Raw genomic sequence first — 20,975 nt, 5'->3', positions numbered from 1 at the left:
ATTCTTCGAGACTCAGCTTTCTTTATGGTCCCATTCTCACATCCATACATGACTAATGGAAAAACCATAACTTTGATTATACGGACCTTGGTCAGCAAAGTAATGTCCCTGTTTTTTAACACGCTATCTAGGTTTTTTATAGCATTTCTTCCAAGCAGCAAGCATCTTTTAATTTCATGGCTGCAGTCACCATCTGCAGTGATTTTGGAGCCAAAGAAAATGTGTCATAGTTTCTATTGTTTTCCCATCTATTTGCCATGAAGTGATGGGACTAGATGCTATGATCTTAGTTTTTTTAATGCTGAGTTTTTAACCAGCTTTTTCATTCTCCTCTTTCACTTTCATCAAGAGGCTCTTTAGTTGTTCTTCACTTTCTGCCATAAGGGTGGTGTCATCTGCATATCTGGAGAAGGAAATGGCAACCCATTCCAGTATTCTTGACTAGAGAATCCTGTGTACGGAGGTGCCTGGTGGGCTGCCATCTATAGGGTCGCACAGAGTCAGACAGGATTGAAGCGACTTAGCATGCATGCATGCACTGGAGAAGGAAATGGTAACCCATTTCAGTATTCTCACCTGGAGAATCCCAGGGACAGAGGAGCCTGGTGGGTTGCCGTCTGTGGGGTTGCACAGAGTCGGACATGACTGAAGCGACTTAGCAGTAGTAGCAGCAGCATCTGCGTAACTGAGGTTATTGATATTTTTCCCGGCTATCTTGAGTCCAGCTTCTGCTTCACCCAGCCTGGCATTTTTCATGATGTACTTTCATATAAGTTAAATAAGGAGGGTGGCAATATACAGCCTTGATGTACTCCTTTCCCTATTTGGAACCAGTCCTTCATTCCATGTTTGGTTTTAACTATTGCTTCTTGACCTGTATACAGATTTCTAAGGAGGCAGGTAAAGTGGTCTGAAATTCCCATCTCTTTAAGAATTTTCCCCAGGTTGCTGCCATCCACATAAAGACTTTAGTGCAGTCAGTAAAACAGAACTAGATGTTCTTCTAAAATTCTCTTGCTTTTTTGATGATCCATTCAGTTCAGTTCAGTTCAGTTCAGTCGCTCAGTCGTGTCCGACTCTTTGCGATCCCAAGAATTGCAGCACGCCAGGCCTCCCTGTCCATCACAAACTCCCGGAGTTCACTCAGACTCATGTCCATTGAGTCAGTGATGCCATCCAGCCATCTCATCCTCTGTCGTCCCCTTCTCCTCCTGCCCCCAATCCCTCCCAGCATCAGAGTCTTTTCCAATGAGTCAACTCTTCGCATGAGGTGGCCAAAGTACTGGAGTTTCAGCTTTAGCATCATTCCTTGCAAAGAAATCCCAGGGCTGATCTCCTTCAGAATGGACTGGTTGGATCTCCTTGATCTCTGGTCCCTCTGCCTTTTCTAAATCCAGCTTGAACATCTGGAAATTCTTGGTTCACGTACTGTTGAATCCTATCTTGGAGAATTTTGAGCATTATTTTACTAGCATGTGAAATGAGTGCAACTGTGCAGTAGTTTCAACATTCTTTGTCATTGCGTTTCTTTGGGACTGGAATGAAAATTGACTTTTCCAGTCCCATGGCCACTGCTAAGTTTTCCAAATTTGCTGGCCTATTGAGTGCAGCACTTTCATAGCATCATCGTATAGGATGCTATGGCTGAGCTGGAATTTCATCACCTCCACTAGCTTTGTTCATAGTGATGCTTCCTAAGGCCCACTTGACTTTACTCTCCAATATGTCTTGCTCAAGAGGAGTGATCACATCATTCTGGTTTTCTGGGTCATAAAGACCTTTTTTGTATAGTTAGTTCTTCTGTGTATACTTGTGACCTCTTCTTAATAAGTTCTGCTTCTGTTAGGTCCATACCATTTCTGTCTTTTATTGTGCCCATTTTTGCATGAAATGTTCCCTTGGTATGTCTGATTTTCTGAAGTGATCTGTAGTCTTCCCATTCTATTGTTTCCCTCTATTTCTTTGCATTGTTCACTTAGGAAGGCTTTCTTATCTCTCCTCGCTACTCTTTGGAACTCTGCATTCAGATGGGTATATCTTTCTTTTCCCTTTGCCTTTAGGTTTTCTTCTTTTCTCAGCTATTTAAGGCCTCTTCAGACAATCATTTTGCTGTTCTGCATTTCTTTTTCTTGGGGATGGTTTTGATCACCACCTCCTGTACAATGTTATTAAAGTCTCTCCACAGTTCTTCAGGCACTTTTTCAGATCTAATCCCTTGAATCTACTTGTCATTTTCACTGTTTAATTGTAAGGGATTTGATTTAGGCCATACCTTAATGGCCTAGTGGTTTTCCTTGCTTTTTCAATTTAAGTATGAATTTTGCAATAAGGAGTTCATGATCTGAGCCACAGCTCCTGGTCTTGTTTTTGCTGACTTTATAGAGCTTCTCCATATTTAGCTGCTAAAATAATCAATCTGATTTTGGTATTGACCATTTGGTGATATCCATGTGTAGAGTCATCTTTTGAATTATTGGAAGAGGGTGTTTGCTATGATCAATGACTAACTCTATTAGTCTTTGCCCTGCTTTATTTTGTAGTCCAAGGCTAAACTTGCCTGTTACTCCAGGTATTGCTTGCCTTCCTACTTTGCATTCCAGTCCCCTATGATAAAAAGGACATCTTTTGGGGTGTTAGTTCTAGAAGGTCTTTTAAGGCTTCATAAAACCATTTAAATTCAGCTTCTTTGGCATTAGTGGTTGGGGCATAGACTTGGATTACTGTGATACTGAATGGTTTGCCTTGGAGAAGAACAGAGATCAGTATGTCATTTTTGAGATTGCACCCAAGTACTGCATTTCGGACTCTCTTGCTGACTATGAGGGTTACACCATTTCTTCTAAGGGATTCTTGCCCACAGTAGTAGACATAATGGTCTTCTGAATTAAATTCTCCCATTCTAGTCCATTTTATTTCACTGATTCCTAAAATGTCGACATTCACTCTCGCCACCTTCTGTTTGATCACTTCCAATTTACCTTGATTCGTGGACCTAACATTCCAGGTTCTTATGCAATACTGTTCTTTACAGCATCATACTTTACTTTCACCACCAGATACATCCACAACTGGGCACTGTTTCCACTTTGGCTCAGCCTCTTCATTCCTTCTGGAGTTATTTCTCTGCTCTTCTCCAGCAGTATATTGGGCACCTACCAACTTGAGGTGTTCATCTTCCAGTGTCATATGCTTTTGCTTTTTCATTCTGTTCATGAGGTTCTGTGACATAAATCATAGCAATGTTTTCTTAGATCAGTCTCCCAAGGCAATAGAAATAAAAGCAAAAATATACAAATGGAACTTGGTCAAACTTGCAAGCTTCTGCACAGCAAAGAAAACCATAAACAAAATGAAAAGAAAACCTACAGAATGGTTGAAAATATTTGCAGACAAAGCAACAAACAAGGGCTTAATTTCTAAAATAGACAAAAGCTCAAACAACACAATAACAAAAAACAAATAATACAAAATGGGCAGAAGACAAAAATAGATATTTCTCCAAGAATAATTTTTTAGTATACCAGAAACTAATACAACGTTGTAAATCAACTATACCTCAAATAAAAATATGAAGTAATGGATGTCACTACCAAATTTACAGAATTAAAAATGATGCAGGAAACTAGAAACAATGCAACAATAAATATGGAAACAGTATGACAACAAATTAAGTAGTCTAGGTGAAATATTAGGTTTTCCCTGTAGCTCAATCGGTAAAGAGTTTGCCCGCAATACAGGAGACCAGGGTTCGATCCCTGGGTCAGGAAGATCCTCTGGAGAGGGGGATGGCAATCCACTCCAGTGTTCTTGCCTGGAAAATCCCATGGACAGAGGAGACTGACAGGCTACAGTCTGTGGGGTTGCAAAGATTCAGACATGACTGAGCAACTACCACTTACAGGTGAAATGCAAACATTCCTCTAACTTAATTAGTAATCAAAATCATTCCTCAAAGAACAGTCCAGAACCAGCTGGCTTCACTGATGAATTCACCAAATATTTCACAAATTAACACTAATCCTTACAAATTCTTCCAAAAAAATAGAAGAGGAGGGAAACTTCCCAACCCATTCAGTGAAGTGTGTGTTATTGTGATTCCCAAACCAGACAAGACATCACAAGAAAACCACTACTTGTATCTCTAATGAATATACATGCAAATATCCTCAACAAAAAACTAGCAAACTGAAGTCAGCAACATTTAAATGAGTTTCCAAAAAAGGAAACAAATAACAAGCACTGGAGAGAATATGCATAAAAAGGAACCTCCTACATTGTCAGAGGGAAGGTAAATTGTAACACCCACTATGTCAAACAGTATGAAGATTTCTCAAAACATTAAAAATAGGACTACAATATGATCCAGCTATTCTGCATTTGAGTATTTACCTGAAGAATATGAAAACATTAATTCAAATAGGTATATTCATACCTATGGTCACCGCAACATTATTTACAATAACCAAGATATGGAACAATCTAAGTGTTCAATGATGGAGGAATGGATAAAGAATATGTAGTATATACATACAATGGAACTCTTCTCAGCCATAAAAATGTGTGTGAAAGCTTGCCTTTTGAGAAAATATGGAAGGAAATTGAGGGTATTATGCTAAATGAAATAAATTAGAGAAGTACCATTTTATTTGTATGTGGCATATTAAATAAATAAACCAAACAAAAACACAAAAACAGAGAACAGAATTGTGTTACCGTAGAGGAAGGGAGGTGAAGGAAGGGTGAGATAGGTACAAGGGTCAACTGTGTGTTGACAGATGAAAACAATTTTTGGTGGTGAGAACTCTGTAAAGTATATAGAAGTCAAAATATAATTTGTACACACGAAGCTTATATAAATTTGATTGTAACAACTTATGCCAGGCTTTATGAAGGAGAGATTCTTGAAGGTCCTTATTCTGGTATTCTGGAAGTTCCTCTCCTAATTATTAAACTTCTGACTGAAATTTATCCTCATTGCAGTATTATTCAGAGAAAATTTTATATTTTAGGGTTTTTGTGTCAAACGAAGGACTAATATTAGGTTTTAAGTGGTGACGTAATCTCAGTATAACAAGTGGTGTGTATTGAGTGTGTTTGCATGTGTATGTTAGTGAGAATATCCCTATAATCACACGATACTACTAAGTATATAAGAGAAAGTTGCCATATTCCTGGTCTATTATTTTAAACTTTGTTCATTTTAATTAAATAAATGTTTACTGATTCTCTATAATGTTTCAATAGGTAAGCTATGTCCCAAGGATACAGAGATACCCTTCCCTAAATAAACTTATAATATTCCTCAATTTTTTTTTCTTGCTATAAAGAGACAGGCCAGTAGACCTGGAGAAGATACTGGTTTCAGAAGAAACCAGATCTTGACCAGAATCTGCCAAACACCAACAGTGCTACTTTTATCAAATATTTACTCTGAGCCGAGGGCTGCTAAATGTTTTGAATACATTTTCTTAGACATTCTTCACAAAAACCTTATGAAGTAGGTAATCTGAATTTTCAAATGAGTAACTGAGGCTCTCAGAGATTAGACCTAGCTGGTGATTTGTCACACTGTCCCATGAAAACAAGTCTGACTTTAGAAGGTGCTTCTTACGTAGAACCAGATCCTGCCACTTGCCTGAGGAGAGCCCTCAGCAGTCTCTCCAAGTTTGCACTGAGCTGTAAGACTATGGGAAATTTTTACTTTCTTAACGCTTTTCTCTATGGTGACCAGTATTATTTTTAGAATTAGACAACAACAACAAAAAAATACCACTTAAAGTAGTATGCTGTTATGCTTAGCCTCTTCAGGTGAAGATGAAAAACTGTATTAAGAACTATATTAAGAAGCATAACATATATCTCTTCAAAGATTACAAAGTATAATGATATTATTTAACAGTTACACCTCAAAATTATCTTGGTAGAAATCTACTGAGGTTTCCAGATTATGAAAGCATCTGGAGCTCAGAACATCACAATCTTAGGGAACTGGTACATGAATCCCTTCGTTATGTTTTGGAATGTGAACCCTGGGCTTATGTTTATAGAAAATAAAATGGTTAACCATGCTTTTATTTTTTAATAACTAAATTATATGCTTGTCAAAGATCTTTCATACTAAGGTTTTAGGCACTGTAAAAACACATGAATAGTCAGCTTGTACCACAAAGAGAATATCAGGGGTTTTGTAGAGGCCCATTTATTCACAATACATAAATCAGCTTATATGGATAGAAGTTACATTTAACAGGATGCTGTCTGTTCTATTTCTGCTTCAGGCAGTGAAATCAGGAAAAAAAAATGCAGCACTATGAATTTGTTAAATCACTAATCCCAATCACTTTCATTTTATAGAGGTATCTGGGAAGATACATGCTGCTTCACATAATAAGCTGTGGTCAAAGAAAAGAAAATGCAACCTCAAGCTTCCAGAGAACTGAACATTGTATTTACACTCAAAATCATGTTACTGTCATGGAGCAGTTACCTGGTATAGGTTAAGACAAAATATGTTTTATTAAGGTAGTTTTATCAATCTTTTACTATTAATCAGGAAGTTGATACACAACTCTTTTAGTTGCTCAGAGCTAAATGGACCAATAATAATACATGTCTGTGAATAGAGCAGGTCAAATATTACACATTTTACATTCTTCAGAAACAACAGAAATATTTTATTTTTAAATACTTTAAATTCAAATATGTTCAATGAATAAAAGATAATAATGGGTAACATTTCTTGAGCATATATGTTCCAGGGAACAGAACTAGTGTTTTTCATATGCCTTAATAATTAACCTACAAAGTAGGTATCATTATTATACCCATTTTGCAGATGAGAATACTGACACGACTAGCAAATGTGAAGCTAAGATTCTCACTTTAGCAGTTTAGAGCATGTCTACCTTGCCACAGGACTATGCTTAAGGTTTCTGCTTTTTGGCATTATACATTTCACTCTTTCAACAGTGCAAAGGCAGTGGCAATGCACACTCTCTACATTATTCTACCCCCTCATCATTTTCAGCAACTCATGAATCCCTTTCATCAGTCTACCCAGTAAACGGAAAGGGTGCTTTACCTTACCAATGTATGATCGCCATCTAGTGGTAAAAACTTAATCATGATTAGTTATCCATGTCATTCCTATTAACAGTGTCTTTTTTTTTAATTTAATTTAATTTTTAAACTTTACAATATTGTATTGGTTTTGCCAAATATCGAAATGAATCCGCCACAGGTATACATGTGTCCCCCATCCTGAACCCTCCTCCCTCCTCCCTCCCCATACCATCCCTCTGGGTCGTCCCAGTGCACCAGCCCCAAGCATCCAGTATCGTGCATCGAACCTGGACTGGCAACTCGTTTCGTATATGATATTATATGTATTTCAATGCCATTCTCCAAAATCATACAGTGTCTTGATAAATAAGTTGTACTAAGGAACTTACAAACTTAGATTGAAACAAAGCCAATTTCTACTGTAAACAATAGATGGCAATCATTTATTTGTATATAATGTTATTTTGAAATGCTATAGCCTTCGTAGTAAGAGTTTTAAATTGCCTGCATTTTGTATAGTCTGTATAATATTTGTATAGTGTTTATAGTTAAAAGTTTTCCATATGCCTTTTATTTCTTGAGTTATAAATATGGTATAAAATGTCAGTGTTTATTTTTAATAAAATAAAACCATTACCATTTTAAAAAAATGTGGCTAACCATTACCGTGTGAAAGAGATAAAAGTGAATGTGTTGGTCACTCAATTATGTTCAACTCTTTGAGACCCCATGACTGTAGCCCATCAGACTACTCTGTCCATGGAATTCTCCAGGCAAGAATACTGGAGTGGGTGGCCATTCCCTTCACCGGGGATCTTCCCAACCCAGGAATCGAGACTGGGTCTCCTGCATTGCAGGCAGATTCTTTAATATCTGAGCCATCAGGGAAGCCCTTACAATTATTGAGAATATATATACCAACTGCACAAGTAACAAGGCTTGCATAGATACTGAAGACTTGGACCAAGAGGCCTTGCTCCTGTTTTGATTGTAGGTATTTTAGGTACCTTGCCTGTTTGGTTTTATGTTCTCCACTTTGCCCTATTACCTGTGAATACCATTCCTTATCTGACTCATCTAATGCCACGGTATCCCCCTGCCAAGTCTTCTTAGTTCCCAGCTGTTCCATAATTCATTCACCTTATCAGTTCCAATACGTGGGGATGAACAATATTTGTAGACATATGTGTCTTAAGTATAGATGCTAGATTTTTATCCAACATAAAGCAACTTTCAATGTCTAACTATTAGTAATACTTATGAAAGTATGTCCTCATAGCTGAATCACTTATATATTCCACCCTTTTCAAGTATGAATCTTACTTGGTCATTGTACACTGATTTTTTTTTTTAATATACAATTTCCTTTTCTGCATTCTCTTTAAAAGTTTCGCATCAATAACTGAAATGGGGGTATAATTGTGGTGGGATTGCTACATTTAATCAATTTAGAACTGTTTATGCTGTTTTGTAAAATTAGTAACACAATTCAATTTTTTCTTGTCTTCAGAAAAATCAGTGAACCTAAAAATTAACTGATTTCTTTTGTCTTTTTAAATAAAGGTTTTAAAACTTAGTCATAAAACTGAAGAAGATGGGAATGAAAAGCAGAACTTCTAGAACTCAAATTTGTTCCTTTGTTATTAATCTAGTCTGGGTTTCTGTTACATCTTGATTCAGTATTGGTGATCAGATCGGATCAGATCAGATCAGTCGTTCAGTCATGTCCAACTCTTTGTGACCCCATGAATCGCAGCATGCCAGGCCTCCCTGTCCATCACCAACTCCCGGAGTTCACTCAGACTCACGTCCAGTGAGTGAGTGATGCCATCCAGCTATCTCATCCTCTGTCGTCCCCTTCTCCTCCTGCCCCCAATCCCTCCCAGCATCAGGGTCTTTTCCAATGAATCAACTCTTCGCATGAGGTGGCCAAAGTACTGGAGTTTCAGCTTTAGCATCATTCCTTTCAAAGAAATCCCAGGGCTCATCTCCTTCAGAATGGACTGGTTGGATCTCCTTGCAGTCCAAGGGACTCTCAAGACTCTTCTCCAACACCACAGTTCAAAAGCATCAATTCTTTGGCGCTCAGCCTTCTTCACAGTCCAACTCTCACATCCATACATGACCACAGGAAAAACCACAGCCTTGACTAGACGCTTATTTTCATAGAAATCTATTATTTTATCAAAATTCCAAGCATATATATATTTTTTGTTTCTGCATATGTGGTTTTAACTCTTTCCAAATTGCTAAGGTTTATATTTATGTTTCCTACATGTATTTTTCCAGCAATTTTTGAGTTATCTACTTGCTTTATTATAGTGGCATATTTTTTTTAGTTTTTTTTTAAACCCTTTTTATTAATATAAATTTACTCTTTTTATTCTAACTCATTCATTTCTACTTTCCATTTATCCATTCTCTGCTTCTGTATATTTGTTGAACAGTTATTCCTTTTAATTTAAATAATTCACTTATTTTCTTCTTTTCATTTAAAGATAAAGCTTTTAAAGGGACAAGTTTTACTCTAAATGCATTTCTGGTTACATCTCATAAGTTTTACAGTATTGTATTTGGGATTGTTTTATCAGCTAGGTAATGATATCATAGTTCTTTGACCCAACATTCATTTATTTACTTGTTAACAATTCAGATTTTATTATATTTTAGTTATGGATTTGCTATTTTCTTTTATTATTCAATCTTGCTCACAAATTTTAGTTTGTACATTTGTTATTTTGAAGAATCTATTTATGTTCAATCTGTAGTTTAAGATTTATATATTTTTAAAAACTTAATGATTTCAAAAAATCTATAATCTCTCTTCATGTATAAAGTTTATGATGATGAAGTTCAATCAGTTCAGTTCAGTTCAGTCACTCAGTTGTGTCTGACTCTTTGTGACCCCATGAATTTCAGCACGCCAGGCCTCCCTGTCCATCACCAACTCCCGGAGTCTACTCAAACTCATGTCCATCGAGTCGGTGATGCCATCCAGCCATCTCATCCTCTGTCGTCCCCTTCTCCTCCTGCCCCCAATCTCTCCCAGCATCAGAGTCTTTTCCAATGAGTCAACTCTTTGCATGAGGTGGCCAAAGTACTGGAGTTTCAGCTTCAGCCTCATTCCTTCCAAAGAAATCCCAGGGCTGATCTCCTTCAGAATGGACTGGTTGGATCTCCTTGCAGTCCAAGGGACTCTCAAGAGTCTTCTCAACACAACAGTTCAAAAGCATCAATTCTTCAGCGCTCAGCCTTCTTCACAGTCCAACTCTCACATCCATACATGACCACTGGAAAAACCATAGCCTTGACTAGACGAATCTTTGTTGGCAAAGTAATGTCTCTGCTTTTTAATATGCTATATAGGTTGGTCATAACTTTCCTTCCAAGGAGTAAGTGTCTTTTAATTTCATGGCTGCAGTCACCATCTGCAGTGATTTTGGAGCCCAGAAAAATAAAGTCCCTCACTGTTTCCCCATCTATTTGCCATGAAGTGATGGGACCGGATGCCATGATCTTCGTTTTCTGAATGTTGAGCTTTAAGCCAACTTTTTCACTCTCCACTTTCACTTTCATCAAGAGGCTTTTTAGTTCCTCTTCACTTTCTTCCATAAGGGTGGTGTCATCTGCGTATCTGAGGTTATTGATATTTCTCCCGGCAATCTTGATTCCAGCTTGTGCTTCTTCTAGTCCAGCGTTTCTCATGATGTACTCCGCATATAAGTTAAATAAATGAGGTGACAATATACAGCCTTGACGTACTCCTTTTCCTATTTGGAACCAGTCTGTTGTTCCATGTCCAGTTCTAACTGTTGCTTCCTGACCTGCATACAAATTTCTCAAGAGGCAGATCAGGTGGTCTGGTATTCCCATCTCTTTCAGAATTTCCCATAGTTTATTGTGAGCCACACCTCAAAGGCTTTGGCATACTCAATAAAGCAGAAATAGATGCTTTTCTGGAACTCTCTTGCTTTTTCCATGATCCAGAGGTTGTTGGCAATTTGATCTCTGGTTCCTCTGCCTTTTCTAAAACCAGCTTGAACATCAGGAAGTTCACAGTTGACGTATTGCTGAAGCCTGGCTTGGAGAATTTTGAGCATTCCTTTACTAGCGTGTGAGATGAGTGCAATTGTGTGGTAGTTTGAGCATTCTTTGGCATTGCCTTTCTTTGGGATTAGAATGAAAACTGACTTTTTCCAGTCCTGTGGCCACTGCTCAGTTTTCCAAATTTGCTGGCATATTGAGTGCAGCACTTTCATAGCATCATCTTTCAGGATTTGAAATAGCTCAACTGGAATTCCATCACCTCTACTAGCTTTCAATATATACTACTAAAGTTCAATATATACTACTAAATATACTTGCTGTTAATTTCTCTAATTCCACTGTAATTTTGTTTACTTGACAGATTAACAACTAATTTGCTTTGAAGTATTTGACTCTGATGACTATAATTTTATCAAAATCTAGTATTTCTAAGAGCTTTATTTTATATATTTCAGTATCATCCTATCTGATCCTCAAGTGATAATTAGTTACCCTCCCAGTTTATTTTTTTCTGTCACTCATCTTTCGCCTGATATTATCATGACCGTTGTATTTACTGTTTATGTATTGAAGATGTCCATTATGACAAGGAAAATAGGATGACTAAGACTGGTTCGAGTCACTTGGTGAATATCACACTCTCATATTAAGTAAGTTTGATCCGTAAAAGAAATCTGACAGACGTTACTGTGACAGGAGAGACAGTGGCGTCAATGTCATAGTAATCAGGAATACATCTAACTGGAAGTTGTAGAAAATACTCAACTGGGGACAACCACAATCAAAAATTACAAAGAAAATGTCCAGGTTTATTTTTCTGTGTGAAGAGCAGAGGAATTAGGCAGGCAACAGTGTATAATGTGTCTACTCTGGACCTCTTCCAAGGGAGTAACATCAAACTGATCACAAAAATGGGCTCTGAGGAAGACTATGACTGCATGTATTCATCAAAGATCCAACTACAGATTAGTGTCGCATTTGAATCAAATTTATTTTATATGTGATTCTTTGATTATAGATAAGTATATAAAGAGGAAAAGTATTATCTTTAACAAATTATTTTTTTACTGACTAAATTATCTAAGCAAAAATAAAAATCAAGTATCACAAATTTCAGGAAGCAGGAACTTCAGCTTTTAGACATAAATATTATATTCACATATATGCATATATTTATATATAATGTATGGTTTTCAGTGTTGATTTACATACATTAAGCATTGTAAAATGTCTAAGGCCTGAAATATAAACTTGAGAAATGGTCCCTACCCCAAATAAAAAAAGAGCTTTTTTATTGTTTCTAATAAACATTCATTATTTTTGTCAATTCTGCAAATAGAACACTCGTTATTCATTATCTCTCACTTAAAACACATGTGGCTAAATGTATTTTCTCCCATTATTTTTGTCCCACATGCACTAGAAAAAAAGCTGCATTTTACTAAAATTCTACCAAAGAAAGTACTAACTGTAAACTCATACTATGAGTGAATAATGATATATTTCACCTCATTTTAACTTCAGTAATTGACTGGAAAAGTAGGAATATCTATTAAAAGGACCATGTGCTAGTCAAACACTAATAAGAAAATGTCAGAGTCACAGGTTGTCATGGTGACGGGATATTACGGAAATCTGATTAGTATGCCCAGCAGCTGTGTAAGTGATACACTACACTTCTAATTGTGCTGTCTCTGCTTGCAAGATGGGCTTTATGTTCCTGAGAGGTAAGAGATGGTGCAGATCTGTTTATCCAGATATCAGGTATGGAATGCATTATATGTTTAAAAAATTAAATCCAAACATCTAGAACTAAAGTTGTATTTTAAGAACACTTTCAAAATTTTTTTTGAAAACTTAGTTTACTCTTCTCTTTAAGACACAAATTTTTGAATAATTTAGTTTACTCTTATTTTAATCTAATTTCACTGACTTTCATACTAAGGATAAGACAAAGATGCTTTTTTAAAAAAAAGTTCTGTGCAAACAAAAAATAAAGTTCTCCAAAGAACAAATTTTCCCAATGGTACCATTCAGAAGTTTCACTAAGAACTACCTGTCTCCAAGAATAATTAGACCAAAAGCTGTTAGAAAGAGCCAGATGCAGGAGTGTTTAAAAATGTTAAGCATTATGATGATAAGAGAAGACCACTGGGATTAGGGATAAGAGCTGACCACAAGCAACAGTAGGCAGTCCTTCTTGCCACCAGAAAAATGTGTATGTTTGTTTCGTTCCTTCTGTGCCCTGGTTCTTTTGGTACAAAAATTAAGTGAATCTTGAAAATTATAGGGCTCCATGCCTTCAGTTCTGCTTGTTCCCTTTTACATCTTAAGTATCATTGAATTTTTAAAGGAGTTGATCACTGCCTCCTGATCCTTTTTGGTAGATATCTTAATTCTAAACAGAAAACATACAAGATTAACAGACGCAAAGTAAACACTGCTATGCATTATTGAAATTCATGTGCCTTGTCAGAGTTTATGAGGACAAAGAGCGTTTCTGAAGCTTGTACTGGGAAGCTCATTACTCTTCTTAAATGCATCAGCATGTGGATTAAGTTTTACATGTACTAAATATCAAAAGCAATCAATCTAAAGTTGATATAAGGAAAGCCAAAGGAGCATTTATCTACATGTTTCAAAATTCAGTGGTAGAGGTGGGGTTGCAGAGAGGAAAGTGGCAGAATAAACTTCCAAGTTTCATTTATATAAGACAAGTTAAGTCCTAGAGATCTACCATATACCATAGAGTGCACAACTAACAATTCTTAAGGAATACTGAAAAATTTGCTAAAGAGGGCAGATCTCAGGTTGTGTGTGTATGTTCAGTAGCTCAGTTGTGTCCAACTCTTTGTGACTCTATGGACTGTGGGCAACCGAGTTGCTACTTCTTCCCCAGGGGATCTCCCCAACCTAGGGATCAAATCTGAGTCTCCAGAGTCTCCTGCATTGCAGGCAGATTCTTTACCACTGAGCCACTAGCATTTACAAATCTTAAGTGTTTTGAGGATAATGATGATGATGATGATAAGATAAAGTGGATGGGAGGAAACTTTTGGAGATGATAGGTATGTTTATGGTATAGACAGCAGTGATGATTTCAAGGAGGTATACTTATCTCCAAACTTATCAGTTGTATACATTAAATATATAGCTTTATTTATACTTCAATAAGTGGTTTAAGAAAAAAAAAAAAAAAGACAGCAGAATGAAGACACAGAGTAAACAAGTGCATTCGTGGAGAGATGAGACTAGCTCTGAGAGCTGTGTGCACTGACCTGGGATGGAAGCAGCAGTTTGAAAGCCAGTCAGTGTGGCCCAAGCCTGTGAGAAGCACGTTGCCTTTGGGGAGCCCCACCATCTTCCAGACACGGTCCTCCCCACAGGAGACAAGGAGGTCTTTGTGAGGGTGCATGATGATGCTACACAGGGAAAGAGAAGAAAAGGTTGTTAGGGGAAGGGAACAGTGAATGGCTTCATGTGGAGAATAAATGAAGTGGCAGTAGTTATCCACTTCAGCCAGGCAGGACAGCTACAGAATGCTGGGTCAGAAGTCAGAAGAGCCAGGTTCAACCTCCTGGCTAGAGCCCTAACTTATACCTTCCTGAATGTCATCAACCTAATTAATTTCACAGGATCTCACATTCCTCATCTGAAAAATGGGATGGTTGATTTAGGTGAATGCTCAGGCTTGAAATAATAGTTCTGGTTTTTCATTCAGGGAGGAGAAGTTATGCCAATGAAAATTTGGTGTTCAGATATTTGAACCAGTAGCCACGCTTATTACAATATATAAAATCAAACTTCTTTTCAGACTGTAGTATATCTTAACTCAGATACTATCCAGGAATAGATCATAAATCATAACCACATTATCATAGTTCTGTAATAAATTCTATAAAAGAAACATTAACTCCATGAGCTCCTATCTATGAAAAGCAAAGGAGCTCAAATTCCACACTGATATGCCACTTAAATTGGCTTCAGTCAAGGCACAGTACACAAATCACAGTAATGAATTCAGGATGCAAGAGGCAATTCCCACTCTATAAAGGCATAGAGGGAACCGAGAAAGAAGTATGTAAAATTAATGATTAACACATTAAGCAGTATTACTTGAACCACACTATGATTGTTGTGGCTATTTAAATATTGACGCTAAACCATTTGAAACTCAAGAGACTAAAAGGTTAATGCCTCATATTTTATCTATGGCAATACTTTAATCTTATTTATATAGTTTCATCTGTGCCTTCCAATGTAAAGGGAACAAATGCATCCTGTGTTAAGCACGTATTAAAATACCAGCCTAAATATTAGCAGCAAGTGGTTCAATTTCAACACAGCTGTCTCACATCAAAGACATAATGAATTTACTTGCATGTATAATGAAGTGAAATGAATAGGGACTTAAAAATAAAAACTACATATTCATTTCTCCCATAGCCCATTGTATGAATGACATTGTTCCTTTCCTCTGCAATATAGACTTTAGGAAATCAATTTCCCAAAGAAACCCTGGTCTCAGTCCATACCTACATGAGTAACTCCAGGGCTTACACGAAAGCACACCTTTTCTCATTTTGGATTCCTTCCAAGAATATCCTTAAATCCCAAAATTCTGAGCTGAAAAATCATGTCCTTCCATTAGGCCTATCCAGTTTTGGAAATATGTTGGGGTCAGTCAGTGCTGGAACTATTTAACTCACAGACACATAACTACTGTGAGCAGGGCTTTCTTTTGAGTGAAAAAAATTCCCTTTTCTCCAGCACTTTGCTGCTCAAAATAAACAAGGTAGAAGGGAAATTATTCATTTTGTAATCCATCATAATGTTCGTTTGTGACTTTCAGAAGGCCAATTCAGAGAAGGAATTTATCACAGCTCAAACTGGGGGGAGGTTACATTTATAGAACTTAATTAGAAGAAAAATACGATGAGAGGTTAAAAAAAAAAATGTCAGGTTGAAATGAATCCTACATTAAAGCACACATAAGAAAGCAAACCAAATCCTTGAAGCTCCTGAGTGTGATGTATGTTGGTCACAGACACATGCGCACTTGACTAGATGATAAATTACCCTCTTTAAGTGAAGATAACCAAAATCACTGACGTCTTTACAAACTTTGAAAGATGTTTCCAAAATGACTTTTGTGAGGGGAGCTGTTTGTAGAAGTTAAGGAAACAATATAAACACAAACCTGTTGGTGGTTAATCAGTTTGGAAGTGTTTCTCCAGGCTCTATTGAACCCTTCTTCTTTGCAATTCCCTCCACACCACCTGAAATGAATGTGAACTGAACCTACTAATCATGCTCTAAGGCTTCTTTGTCTTGTATCTCTTTTCTAGCACTGTCTCTTTTTAAAATATCTCTTATCTACATATGACTTTTTTTCCCTAACCATTCTGGATTGGTTTCAGTCAAACATCGATATTCTATTCTTTAAAAAGTATAAGGTACTTTGTCCATTAAATGATCTTTACGTGATTAGACATAGTTCCAACATGTATAGAAGGAAATGTACTATTGCCTTCATACGTTTGTGAGTTGACGAAGTAAATGCACTTCCTTCATTCTAAGTGAAGGACTTAGACACATATTGAAAACTCAGTGAATATCATCCTAGTGCAGAGACAGAGACTTTGAAACCAGCCTGCCTAGATTTTAATATTGGCCTAGAACTTATTGACTAGCAAATGACATTCAATCTCCACAGCCTCAGTTTCCTTATCTGTAGAAAGGGGGAATATTAAAAGGGTGACCATAAGGGTCTTGTGTTGTAAGGACAAGCTGATACATGGAAAGTGGTTGGAACAGCATCTCAACATGGCCAGATTTCTGTAAATATTAGCTATTATTATTACTGTACATTATTGCACTTCACTGTAGCCTGGCCCTTCATGTCGTTAACTTCTATAATCCACACATGTCTCTTATAAAGATCATAAGTAGTAAATTTAGTCTTTAAAACTGTAAAAATTTAGAGAAAAATGATGTTTCCATGTGGTTTTGAGAGACACCAGACTTTACTATATTTTTTCTAACATTAAATCCTCTGCCAAAAGTGCAGGCTTCGCACAGAATACTTTCACACACAAACATAAGGAAATTTGCAGTGGTTTCTTTCATAATATAGATTTTAGGAGTGCACTGAGGGGTATAGAGGAGAATATGTACACAGTGACCCCTTCTCCCTGCCTTCGTATATACAACCGGCATCAAGTAGTTGCTGGTCACTGGAGATGGCCTCTGCTAGGCCCTGGACATGCCGAGATGAAGACGGCATAGTTCCTGTCCGAGTTTTGTCCACAAATAGGTGTCTCGCTTGTAATATACCATAAAATGACTTTCCTTTTCAAGATGTCTTCCCAAAGTTCTAATTAATAAGAATAATGAGTTCCCACTTAATATCTTCCTTGTACCTGCGCTACGTGCCACAAAGTCATTTTACTTTAAACTTTGAATATAACCTTTCTGCTTCCCTTTAACTTACTATTAATTATAATTGCAAGATTCGAAGACAAAGGCCCTGTCACCTCATTCCCAAGTTAATAAGCTTGTGGCTGGGTGAAAATAGTATGGGAAAACATCTTACAGATTCAAAAAAAGAAACCGTGGGTGAATGCTAGTCCTGCTTCTTAAATCAAGTCATGTCCTGATGACGTATCCATAAAATGTTTTGTTAAACAATATATCAGGCATGTTACATAAAATATCATGTTCTATCAGAGATTTTTTTCTCTTTTATAATAGGACACATCTCTCACAATAGACCACATGATATATACATTTCAAAAGCTCTCCTCTCTAATTGAAATTGTTCTTTCCGGTAGTGGCATTACACAAGGATATTTTGGAGGGAATGTGTGTAGGTGTATGGTGAATACTATTAATTATCAGCAGAGTCGCTGACACAAGCACCACTGTTAAGAATTTTCAAAGTCTAATCCAAAAAAAAGATTGTCACAAGAAAGACTAATTAGATACCCCTGTCTTCACTTTCGGTTATTCAGCATTATAAATATTTCCTTCACTTCAGTTCACAGGCTCTAATTATTTCCAACACAGAAGATGCACAGTGGGCTGAAAATGAATCAATATCAAAATGTGTGCCCCGTGAACATGGGTGACTACTGATCTACTCATACTTAATGACGGCACATGCTCACACATCACATATGCTTTTATCCAGCTTACCAGGACAAACATACAAAAGATTTGTCTGACTGTTGCTTAGTTAATACTTGCATCTTATATTCAGATATGCATCAGGATTTACACAGCATTCTAACATGCAACTTTTACTCTTTATTTCAATAAATATGAATTAAAAGCCTATGATACAGTATGCAAAACAGATAGAGGCACCACTCTCAGGGAGCCTACATATGAATGTGGGGAAAGAGCAACAATTACATGTCTGAACAGAATATCTGAGCTATATGAAAAAGCAAAAGTGAAATGACAATGATTTGTAGGAGAATGTTATTTTCCATGGGTTGGTTACTAGAGTACTCACTGAAGACATGACATTCCAGGCAAAATCAGAGGGAAAAGTCATCTTTAGGACAATTTAGGGGCAGACGGTTTCAGGCATAGATGACTGCATATGCAAAAGGGTGCTCAAGGGACAGAATGAAGGCCAGAATGACCACAGAGAATGAAGGACTGTGTTGATGATGAATGAAGTGCATGTGAAAAGTATGGACCAGATCAGATGGGTCCTCATAAGCTGAGAAAAGAAGACTGGAATTTACCCTAACATCACTGAATAGTTTTAAGTAGGAGACTGATATATGAGTGATGATTATTTAAAAGATCTCTCCAGCACCTGTCTGGAAAATGAGAAAGTGAAGAGCATGGGGAAAAAAAAAAAAAAATAGACATTAGCTCGGAATGAACAGTAGTAACTTAAGAACAAAAGCTTTAGAGCCATTTAACACATAGCTTCTCATTATTATGATAGATGTCACTTTAGTATATTAATATTTTCTTTTTTTTTTTTTTTAACTGTTGCTTCTTGATGTGCATACAGGTTCCTCAGGAGACAGGTAAGGTGGTCTGATAGTCACATCTCTTTAAGAATTTTCAACAGTTTTTTGTGATCTACACAATCAAAGGCTTTAGCACGGTCTCAATTAAGCAGAAGTAAATGTCTTTCTGGAACTCTCTTGCTTTTTCAATGATCCAATGGTTGCTGACAATTTGATTTCTGGTTCCCATTTCTATTCTAAATCCAGCTGTACATCTTCAGGTCCATTGTTCACATACTGTTGAAACCTAGATTGAAGGATTTTGAACATTACATAACTAGCATGAGAAATGAGCACAACTGTGCAATAGTAGGAACATTCTTTGCCATTGCCCTTCTTTGGGATTGGAATGAAAACTGATCATTTCCAGTCCTGTGGCCACTGCTCAAATTTCCAAACTTGCTGGTATATTGAGTCCAGCAATTTAACAGCATTATCTTTTAGGATTTGAAATAGCTCAGCTGGAACTTCATCACCTCCACTAGCTTTGTTCCTGGTAATGCTTCCTAAGGCTCTCTTGACTTCACATTCCAGGATGTTTGACTCTAGGTGAGTGACTACACCCTCATGGTTGTATATTAATATTTTATTATTATTAATATAATAATAAATATTATATTTATTTTTATAATAATAAATATAATATATTTATATTATATAAATATATAATAATATATATTTATAATTATATTTATATATTTATATTATATATAATAATATATATAAATAAATAATAAATATAATATATTAATATTATATTAAGTATATTAATATTTTCACCATTATCTTCAGGTAGAGTCAACTCAATTCTTCTTACCAATAAAAAATATTAAACCAAGAGGAGTATTTTAAAAACAGTCAAAATGAATTAAAAGCCGTAAAGCAAATATGTGCACAAAACAATGAAAAATCTGTCAAAATAAGATGTAGGTCTCATTCTTTTTTAGAAGTCAGCTAAGAAAATGTGAAAATATGAAATATCAATACTTCCCTGGCACTTTAAAAATGTAATAGTATAGATTTCATTCAAAGCTATATGGGATTTGTATTGTCAGGATGTGGAAAGTATCTTCCCGTCATTTTTACTAAATAGGTAAGGCATTTTCACAGTTTCTGGCATTATTAATAGGGAGGCTTCCCATGTGGCATTAGTGTTAAAGAACCCACCTGCCAAATCAGGTTAGACGTAAGACATGCTGGTTTGATTCCTGGGTCAGGAAGATCCCCTGGAGAAGGGAATGGCAATCCATCCAGTATTTTGGCCTGGAGAATCCCATGGACAGATGATCCTGACCAGCTACAGTTCACAGGGTCGCACAAGAGTCAGACATGACTGAAGCGACTTAGCACAACATGGCCCATGACATTATTAATAATTATCCAGAGGGTAGTCATTAAAGGCTAACACTTCCTTTTAATTTTCCCTGTCCAGTGTTCTTCCAGCCTTGTACACATAGTAAATTTGGAGCCTGGTGGGGTACCAAATAGTCTTCCTCTTGGCTTGTTACCTGGATGGTAGTTTTAATCCTAATTATGGGCAAGGAAAGAGGCAGGCAAGACTGTATGTGTGTTTTGGTTTATCTCCAGGGTAACACTACGATTGTTACCTATTCTATATAAATGCTCCATTGAAATTCATAGATTTATATTTTTGTAAGAAAAATTCACCCAAAACATTCACAAGGGTAAAGATTATCTACCGACATTCAAACACTTTTCACCATTTATGAAAAGTCAACATATATGCAGATATGCAGCTTCATAATCTTGCAAAATAAACTCTCACATCATCTACAGAGCCGAGTATCCTTGTTTCACAGGTGAGGGCACTTC

General features: G+C 36.6%; 1 protein-coding gene across 2 annotated transcripts in view; it reads right to left on the bottom strand.

Annotated features, from left to right (window-relative positions):
* Positions 1–20,975, bottom strand: part of SPAG16 (sperm associated antigen 16) — a 1,095,180-nt gene that overhangs the window by 574,250 nt on the left and 499,955 nt on the right. For both annotated transcript variants that reach the window (XM_061384008.1, XM_061384014.1), the window contains one exon: positions 14,388–14,531. In XM_061384008.1, the coding sequence (XP_061239992.1) occupies positions 14,388–14,531 (144 nt within the window). The remainder of the gene's footprint in view (positions 1–14,387; positions 14,532–20,975) is intronic.

This window comes from Bos javanicus, chromosome 2 (assembly GCF_032452875.1).
Source record: "Bos javanicus breed banteng chromosome 2, ARS-OSU_banteng_1.0, whole genome shotgun sequence".
Taxonomy (NCBI): domain Eukaryota; kingdom Metazoa; phylum Chordata; class Mammalia; order Artiodactyla; family Bovidae; genus Bos; species Bos javanicus.
Note: the sequence above shows the minus strand (reverse complement) of the source record. Positions and strands in the feature narration are given on the sequence as shown.